At 32.6% G+C, this 10,427-nt stretch overlaps 1 protein-coding gene across 1 annotated transcript; it reads right to left on the bottom strand.

Moving 5' to 3' along the window:
* Positions 1 to 7,173: 7,173 nt before the first annotated feature.
* Positions 7,174 to 7,989, bottom strand: LOC125861350 (UBP1-associated protein 2C-like). The gene is made up of 2 exons (XM_049541270.1): positions 7,722 to 7,989; positions 7,174 to 7,640 (listed from the first exon to the last, which is right to left on the bottom strand). The coding sequence occupies exons 1-2, from the start codon at positions 7,987 to 7,989 to the stop codon at positions 7,174 to 7,176; spliced, it is 735 nt and encodes a 244-aa protein (XP_049397227.1).
* Between the last annotated feature and the right edge of the window lie 2,438 nt (positions 7,990 to 10,427).

The following is a 10,427-nucleotide window of genomic DNA, read 5'->3' on the forward strand; positions in this document are numbered from 1 at the left end:
AAAAAAAAAAAGTAAAAAAATATAAAAATGTGTTAGTCTGTTGGCAATTTCTATTCATGAATTGTATATGTATTTTTGCTTAATTAGTACTTAAAGTTAAAATTTATTTAATTCGTTTTGTTATTTTGTTTCAATTAAAAAAAAGAAACTATTTCCACCACATATAAAATAATTTCTCTTGAGTCGGTAGTTGTCTTGTGTGAAAAAAAAGAAAACCTATATTCTTGAATTAAGCAATATACACGACTCATTAAAAAAAAGAAACTCAAAAAGAAAAGTACACACTCACGCTGCAGGATCAACATAAGAAAAGGCATAAAAGAAAAAGGAGTCAGCAACATACAATTTGCACACTACAAAAAAAAAAAATATACGCACACACAAAATGCTAGAAAAAAAAGAACTCACATTTATTTATATGTTTTCTCTCGCTCGCCAAAATTTGAGGTTGAGGTTCACTTTCGTGGTTTCGAGTTCGCGGTTCCTTATTAGGATTGTTATTTTTTCTTTTTCGTGAATTGATTTCGCAAGAGGTACCATATAACTTTTTTTGTGTATAATTTAATTTTCATGATTATATAATACTTGATTCCAATGTTATGAAATTACTCTAATTTTATGTGTGTTTAATTGTGATATTATAATGTCGAAATATAATTGTTTGAATCTTGCATATCACTAAACAATTAAGATCTTCAGAATGTTGAAACTATTTATTCTAATAGTTAAGGAAATATTTTTAATACAGTATATTGACAACTATTATAAGAATAACTCATTATGTATTAAAATAAATAAATATATATTTTTAATCTTGTTAGTTCATGTAATAATAATAATTAAATTTCATCTCAATCAAGAATGTGGTTCCACATCTTTTTGAGATACTTAATAAATTCAAGGATGCGGTTACGCACCTTGGCCAAATTATTTTAATAATTAATTTTATTAATTCAAACCAAGATGTGTAAATTGAGAGATTATGAGGTGTGATGAACTCGAGATGGGAAGACATTTATGTCTCCAAATGTCAAGATCGAGAATGCAGTTATGCATCCGGTTTAAGACTAATAAAAATTCAACAATTAAAAAATAAGCAAACCATGGCATATAGACACAAATTATCCAAAAACATATCAAGATAAGTATAAGTCAATAAAAGCGACCGTGCTAGAACCACGGGACTCGAGGGATGCCTAATACCTTCCCCTCGGTCAACAGAATTCCTTACCTGAATTTCTGATTCGCAGACCAAATAAAGAGTCATTTCCTTATGATTAGGGATTAAATAAAAAGGTGACTCGGAACACCATAACTCAATTCTAAGTGGCGACTCTGAAAAAATTAAAAATAATCTCTTAATCAATAACGTCACTTAAATTGGAAAAACCCTTCCGCCGCCGTGCGCAAAAAGGGGTGTGACACATGTGGAAGAGTTCTGCTGATTTTCTTTTTGAATAAAGAAGATGAACGTTGAAGATGGTGAGAGAGAGAAAAAATAGTTCTCTGTAAAAGAGGAACGTGGGGGTGAGGGTGTGGGGTTTGCGTGTGGGTAAAAGAGGAAGGTAGTGTTGTGGGTGGGGGGTTGTTGTGTGAAACTGGAAAAAAAATCCCTAAAATGGTGTAAGAGATAATGACAATTGATTTTCTAATATTAGTGTTATCCCTAAAATAATGATAATTGATTCTCTAATATTAATGTTATTTCTCTTACTTATTAATTATAATGTAATTATAAAAATAATAATTAATTAATAAAATAAAATAAATTAAATTATAGATCAAAACTAATCTGTTAATACTTGTAATTAAACTGTTATAAGTAGTAATATAAAAAAAGTACATCTAAAGGCTGTAATATTAAGCATTAAATAGATATGTGGGGTGATTTTTCCATTTCTAATTTAGATTATTATTTATTAACATTCAATTTTACTTTTCAAAATTAAACTTATGCAATTATACTAAATATGTTATTATTATTATTTTATTTAATATTAATCAATCTTATGCAATTATACTAAATATGTTATTATTATTATTTTATTTAGTATTAATCTTTATTTTGAATAATCTAATTACTAGAATTAAGGATTGTAAAAAATTGCAGAGTATCTTTATACATGCATGATCAAGAACAATAAGTATATAATCATGTGCTATGATTTTGAACAAAATAGAATTTTTTTTTAATATATAATCATGCATGTGCTATGATTTTGAGTAAAATAGAATTATTTTTAATATATAATCATGCATGTGCTATGATTTTGAGTAAAATAGAAAATTTTAATTATTTTCTTGCCTTTTGAAATTTCGCAAACAATATATGAATGCTTACCTTATTAAGATGTAGTAAAATTATATAGGCATTTTAATTGACATCACTATTGCAATCATTAATTTTTTTTACATTTTTAGAAAGAAGGAAACAAACTTTAAAAAAAAAAAAATGAGAGGAAAAGGCAAAAAATGAGAAAAATAAATATAATTTTCCCGTAAAGTCACGCCATAAATAAGTAATATATATATATATTTTTTTTTGTCTCTTTTTAATATATGTCCATAAAAAAATATTTATCTAATTCCTATATCTAATAATAATATTCATATTGATGATTTAACAAATTATATATAAAAAAAACTATTTAGCATATAAATGCACATGAAAATTGTCACTTATTCTATTAGCAACATTCATATATAGCAAACATAAAAATCAAATTTGTATATTATAGCTATAGTTTGTATAATTGCGCTCCATAGCAAACTTTATGTTTGCTACGGAGCATCAAATTGTATAACTCGCTGGCTCCTCTTCAGATTTGTATAATTTCGCTGGCAGCCGTTTGTATAAATCGTTGTCCTCTCGTTTGTATAAATCGTTGGCAGCCTCTCAATTCAATTTTATGTGTTTGTATATTTGCATAAAATTTGAATTTGTATACAATTGAATCGAAATAAAACGTTTGTATATCAAAGTTCTCTCACTGTAATTTGTGTAAGTATATGTTCTTTTTGTTGTGCTTTTCAGTTGTATATGTATATATGTGTAATATGTATATAAATAAAAATTTGTATTAGTTGAATCTGTATATGTATTTGAAAATTCATGAAAAAAATTAATTTTTTTATATACAACTATATGCCTGAAGCAGATGTCATTTTCTTGTATACTCTATGTCACGCCCCGAGCCTACACCCTGGGCGGGACTGGCACTCGAAGACCATTGTTGGCCCCCAAGCAAACCCTTGGTCTGGCTTACTTAACTCAGCGGAAGACAATATTCATATCTATAATGATAAATGAACTTAACTGAACTGAAGTAAAATAATTGAGAATGTTTTAAAGATTAAACATTCAACTTGGCCAAAAGTGGCAACCCAAGTCTTAACAATAAGAAATGATAATGAAAAGACTCAAAGGACTAACATTTGATTGTCTATGAAGCCTCTAAAACAACTGAGATGGATATTGGGACAGCCCCCACAACATCCTAATGAACTAACTAGAAAGCAATAAAAAAGAGTCATCTGGAATGCAAAGAGGTTCACCGACTGACTCTGAACTGCTCACTGATCAACGGTGCGCTAGAATGCCGATCTTAGTTACATGTGTCTACATCATAATAAGATGCAGACCAACTGGCATCAGTATATTGAATGTATGAGTATGCGAGTTGGAATGCTAACAAACATAGGCTTGAAAGGAAATCTGAAAGAAACACTTACCTTGGCTCTTCTCAACTCATGAATACTTACTGAACTCATTTCAATATAAAGCAGTTTAAAACAAGTGCAATNCTAATGGATCCACTAGTCTATTGCAAAAAGGATTCATCTAAAAAGTATGACCCTTTTCTACCCATGGTGGCTACATGGTTCTATGGTGACGTGAGTTATCTAAACTCATGTTCGTCCCCAATTCGGTGCTCAATACTACTAAAATATATTGGCTCTTATGTTTTAAAAACATACTTCTTCTGTGATTTGAGATTAGTGCTCAAAAACTTAGCTCAAAGGCTATTTCATCAAAGTTTCCCCTCTTGCTTCATTTAGAAAGCGATTACTTTTTTTGAAAACTAGCCCAAAGGCTCTTTGGAAATCTCAGTTTCCGTTCTTATTTAAATGTGAAAACATTTTAAATCTCTTTAGGGAATACTTAGTCCCCTTATACTTTTGAAGAAATGAACTTCAAGTTTACTCTTTGCTTAACTTAAAACTTGAGCCTTAAAACGAGGTAAAACGTTTGTTAAAGACTCTTGAAAACTTTAAGAAACTTTGCTTTGTCTTGCTTCTTAACTTCTAGACTTTGACTCTTAGCTTCTATGACTTTGATCTTAACTTTCCTCGAATTGGATTATCGATTCAAGGTTCATGATCTCATGTTTATGGATAATTTCATGATGTTTAGATGTACCTTAGAGTATTAGAATCAACTAGGAAACATAGGTACATCACTTAGGAACTAGTACGAAAAGGTGGGGGAAGAATGGGGAGAACTGGCGTCCCTGGCGCTCTGAAAGGCGCGGGGAGCCAGCCCTCAAACTTCAGAAGACCAGATAGGGAGCGCTGGCTGGCGCGTCACCCCAAGGGGTGAACTTCATAGCCCCTTTTGGGGGGTGCTGGCTGGCGCGACACCCCACCCCCTTCCCCAGGTTTTTGACGATTTTTCTTCTCCGTTTTTCCTCTCTAAACCCTCTAAACTTTCATAGTTCTTTCCCCAAACACTCAGGATCATTAGTACCCTCAATACCCAATATATTTAACTCAAAAAACAACCCGGAAACACGAATCAAATCAACAATCAACCAACAAGAATTCAACAATGTTCTTCAAGAACTTCACTTTCTTAACATTCAAACAACTCCAAATTTTCTGAATTGAAACAAGTTTGGCGTGTGGGTGAACTAACCCAACACTATGTGATCTCACATACCTTGTAGGGATCATCCCCGACTAATTCCACTCACAAGGCTTGAACATTCTTGGTGATTTCTTGATTTCTCTTCTCTTTTCTCTTCTTTCTTCTCCTCTCCAAGCCCTAGCGTAAATTCTAATTTTTCTAAATTGAATAAAGTCTGGTTTTACCCCAATTAATCTCCTAAAATGAATTAGAGTAATTAGGTAAGGAAAAGACTAAATCGCCCTTCTAAAATCCAGATTAGACATTTCTTTATTCCAACAACCCAACTTCCAAAGGACATAACTCACTCATACGAACTCAGAATCGTGCAAACTTAGCGGTGTTGGAAAGTTCATTCCAAGAGTTTTCCAACCATATCTGGAAATACACCTAACTCATCCTAAGCTAGGAGTTATGGTCGTTTGAAGTTGACCAAAAATTCACTTTAACTTGCTTAAAATTTTCCAGATTTCCTTGCACTTTCCAAAAATAACTATTTCCAGATTTTAAACTTCCTTCTAGTTTTTTCTAGTTGCGAGATGTTACACTTTATTTCTGAATCCCGGCAGTTTTGTAACAACAGCCGAAGAAGCAGCCATTTTCTTGTCCTTTCGCTCGGAGAAATTGCTATAGCAAATTATATGAAACAGTAGTTGTGAATTGGAAATAAAGTAAATTATAGCTATAGCATTTAATTTGAATTAATAGTTTGCTATTATATACAATTTTTCCTATTCTATTTCCACTAAAGTCAAAGTTACTAATTATGTGTTAATGATCCGTATGCACATGATTTGCTTCAACATTAACGGCCCAACCCAAACCTCATTAGTCATTAGCCTTAAATCTCCCAATTTGAGGGGCTTCATATTTTTTTTTTCAAGAAATAGATGCCAAAGGACTCCATTGGTAAAAGCTCAGAGTCATCAATCTGTTATCCTCGGCGTACCTTATATGTTTTAAATATATTTTTTAAAATATTGAGTATTATTTGTAAGAAAAAGATAGACTTTTTGTATAAGAGGAATGAATTATTAGAGGCTTTACTAATTTAGAATACTATGTCTTAAGAAAGACTAAACAAATTGACTATACTACACTTCATCGGAAAAAATAAATTAAAATTGAAGGCCTCATTCAAATTGGGTCGTCCGCCTTTCAAAGAGACGCACTGGGTTGTTATCTCGTTCAAAGTGACATGTTATATTCAAATTGAGTTGTTCGCCTTTCAAAGAGACATGATAGGTTGTCACATCACTTCAAGTGACATATTAAGTTCAAGATTGGGTTGACATCTCCCTTCAAATAGCACGTTAAGCTTAGGATTGGGTCGCCTGCTTTTCAAAGGACACGTTGGCTTGTCGCCTCCCTTCAAGTGACACGTTAAGTTCAAATTGGGTCATCCACCTTTCAAAGAGACACGTTGGATTGTCTTCTCATTCAAAGTGACATGTTAAGTTCAAAATTGGGTCGTCCGCCTTTCAAAGAGACACGTTGGGTTACATTGTCACCTCGTTCAAAGTGGCATGTTAAGTTCAAATTGGGTCGTCTATCTTTCAATAGACACATTGGGTTGTCACCTCCCTTCAAGTGACCAAATTGGGTCGCCTGCCTTTCAATAGACACGTTGGGTTGTCACCTTCCTTTAAGTGACATATTCCCTTCAAGTTAGGTCGTCCGCGTTTAAAGAGACATGTTGGGTTATCACCTCCCTCTAAGTGACACGTTAAAGTTTAAGTTGGGTTGTCAGGCTTTAAAGTGACACACTGGGTTGTCACCTCGTTCAAAGTGACATGTTATATTAAATTATTCAATTGATATTGTTGTTTTGTTTCTATATGTTATATATGTGCAATCCTACTTCGATAACATTATTTTTGAGTCAATGGTCTATTAGAAACATTTTATCTATCCACAAGGCAAGGATAAGGTCTGTGTACACCTTACTCTCTCTCTAGACCTCACTTGTGAGATTACACTAGATATTCTGTCATAGTTTGAATCTCATGAAATGAAAAGTTACAAATATTTTGAGACGGTTTCAAGCAACAAGATGCTAATTAAAAACTTAAAACATTAATAAGACTTCATAATCAAGATTCTTTCCAACTTGCAAAACGGAAACTACCTAGCAAGTACACTTTATTAGTTAAATAAACGTTACTTCATTCATATATAGCTTGCATAAGGTGAGGAAAAAAAAGTTGGGCCTGTAATTAAGTGAATGTAACTTCTTGATAATTAACTTGCATATGGAATTGATAGGGCTAAAGAGATGAACCACCAAACCATAATGGCCTGTGCCTTGGAAATTCTGAGGCCCAAATGCTATAATCTGCCTGGTCCATATTAGAATAAAGCCCAGATCCCATGTGATTGAGGCCCAGTCTGCAATCACATTTATGTGCATACATTTGCCCATTGCCCTGATAAGGGGCATACTGAGTACCAACTTGTGACACTTCTGACCTCGAGCTACAACCATTGAACCTTGATTTTGCATTATTGTAATGGTCATGTTGACCGGGTCCAAAATCGAAATCTAAATTAGGACCAACACGTGGATTTTTCATCATTGTCTTTGGAATGGCCATTTCACAAGTCAAATTGTGTCCATCAACACACTTGTTAGATTCATAAATTGCTGTTTTTGCACCTTCAAGTGTTCTGTACACGAAAATCACGTAGCCTCTTGATTTTCCTGTTTCCTTATCGAAACCAAATGGACCCTTTTCTATGACACCATAAGATCAAAAGTACTCCAACAATTTACTTGGACACATGTCATGTGGCACGTTGGACACATAAATAGTACGTAGAGACTCGTCCTCTACGTCTCTAATTCTCGATCTAGCAACTTTTGTAATCGTCATTTTACCATCAATAGTCTTGTATGGCTCTTTCAATGCCATTAACATGCTCCTTACATTCTTGAAAATCACAAAGCCATACTCTTTGCTCACACCAAATTTATCTCTAACCACCAACGCGTCTTTGATTTCTCCATAGGCAGAGAAAATTTGACGTAGAGTCTCAGACGTAGTACGAATCCCAAGACTTCCAATGAAGAGCTTATGATGCATAAATCCATCGTGGGACGACGTAGTTTTAGTCCCAGAAAGTACATTTTCTAGTACCTCGGGAAGTAAAATAGTGATGCCTTCAACAATTTTATTGATTTGGTCATGAGAAAGAGGTTGACTAATGTTTTGTAGGCTCATTTCTTGCTTATTGTTCTTGTTCAAGTGAAAATTTAGCAATAACTCTATTGCATTATTTAAGAAATGCAAACATTTTAGGAGGAATATTCTTGAAAGTTCTTTGAGCTTTGAAGTGAAAACAAATCCAAGATTTTGACTCATTTTTTTGCAAAGTCAAAAAGGAAGTAGTAATGAAGAGAGAAAGATGATTTACTTCTTGTTTTACGAAGGTTTATATAGAGGGCTGAATGTCAGCATATGTACGATGCTGATTGGATAATTTTTGTAGCTTCCTATTATCTGGTAAAGAATAATATTTTTTTCATCATATTGTAGGTACAAATTAATAACTTTTGATATGTTTGGTCGAGTGGGGAAACAATTGATGAAAATATATTATTCTAGAATGTTTGGTAAAATTGAATGTCCTGACCTAACACGATCTATAACAATCACTTAATTGTAAGAATAATAGTTTTATACGAAATAGAAACTTTTTAATNTCAGGAGAGTCACAACCCTTCATTTCCTATTCACACCTTTAAAACCCAACAATTAATATATAATCATGTGCTATGATTTTGAACAAAATAGAAACTTTTTAATAAATAATCATGCATGTGCTATGATTTTGAGTAAAATAGAAAATTTTGATTATTTTTTTGCCTTTTGAAATTCACAATGCAAACAATATATGAATGCTTACCTTATTAAGATGTAGTAAAATTATATAGGGCATTTTAATTGACATCATTATTTCAATCATTAATTTTTTACATTTTAGTAAGAAGGAAACAAACTTTTTTTTAAAAGAAAACAAGAAAATGAGAGGAAAAGGCAAAAAATGAGGAAAAAAAATATTACTTTTCTCGTAGAGACACACCATAAATAAGTAATATATTTATTTTTGTTTTGTCTCTTTTTAATACATGTCAATAAAAAAATATTTATCTAAGCCCTATATCTACTAATAATATTCATATTAATGATTTAAAAATTATATATAAAAAAATTCTTTCACATGAAAATTGTCACTTACTCACTTATGCCATCTCCACTAAAGTTAAAGTTACTAGTTGTGTGTTAATGATTTGCACATGATTTGATTCAACATAAACGGCCTAACCCAAACCTCAGTACCCTTAAATATCCTATTTTGAGAGGCATCATAAGTTTCTTTAAGAAATAATATGTTATAAGTATTTATTTAAACATTATTGAGTATTATTTGTCAAAAAAAATGAAAAAATTGCAAAAATCTCACCTTTTAGTTTACTTATAGCATTATCCCCTATAAGTTTTACAAATTTTCAAAATCCCTCATTTTCGCACATCAGATAAGTATATCTCGTGCATCAAATTAGTGTATCTCGCGCATCAGATAGTGTGTCATGTATAAATGTAATGACCCTAAAGGTCATTTTTGGAAATTTTCATAAAATGACCATTTTACCCCTCCCGATAGTTGCCCCGAGTCCTAATTGTTGTATTTTCGAAGTTGGTTTGAAGGAAATTGATAAAAAGTTGAGTTTTTGGAAAGTTGAGTTTTTAAGAGTTAAAGTTTGGTTAAAAGTGCTATTTCGAGTCATTTGGAGTTTCGAGACTCGAATCGGATTTCCGTCGATTCTAGCAGTTTTAGGATGTCGAAACGGGTCTATGAGAATTTACGGAGTCGAATTTGAAGTTAAAACGAAGATTTGAGGTCCTAAGTTGCAAAAATTGTGAAATTTTGATAAAGAGTTGACTTTGGTCAACAAACGAGGTTCCGGTGCTCGAAATGGAATTCCGAGGGCACCATTGGATTCAGGGGATGATTCTAAGTCTAGAATGAGTCTTGGTTGAATTTTTAGAGTCCCCGAGTGCGTTTCAAGTTTTTGAGCCTAAAGTTAGTTTCTTGACGCCTTATCGGATACCGGGTCAAGGAGACCTCGAATTCAAATTCTGACGATTTTATTGAGTCCAAAATGTCACTTTCAAGCTAGTAGCATATTTGGTTTGTGTTCGGGAAGTGCCAAATGAGTTTTTGGTGAGCTTTTAAGCTTTTTGGATGCTTTGATACTATTTCAGCAAATTGTGGCAACTAAAGGGTTCATTTTTAGTTTTAAAGGTCGAAAAATTATTCTGAAAGTTCTGAAATTTTGAGCATGAATTATAGGACTTATCTGTAAATTTTGGGTGCATTTTCGCTAACCCGAGATTGGACTTTTATCGCAAATAAGAAATAATTGTTTACCGAGTAGAAATGATATTTGACTGGGCAAACGAGCATGAAATTGAGCTCCGATTGAACGAGCAGGTCCGTATCATTATTTAAGATATTT

The sequence above is a fragment of the Solanum stenotomum genome, chromosome 4, assembly GCF_019186545.1.
Source record: "Solanum stenotomum isolate F172 chromosome 4, ASM1918654v1, whole genome shotgun sequence".
NCBI lineage: Eukaryota > Viridiplantae > Streptophyta > Magnoliopsida > Solanales > Solanaceae > Solanum > Solanum stenotomum.

Bases quoted from the DNA above. Each gene is read 5' to 3' on its own strand.
- LOC125861350 (XM_049541270.1), bottom strand. From the start codon at position 7,989: ATGCATCATAAGCTCTTCATTGGAAGTCTTGGGATTCGTACTACGTCT. The intron at 7,641-7,721 runs GTACTATTTATG...ATGGTGTCATAG, and splicing joins CGTAGAGGACGAGTCTCTAC to AAAAGGGTCCATTTGGTTTC.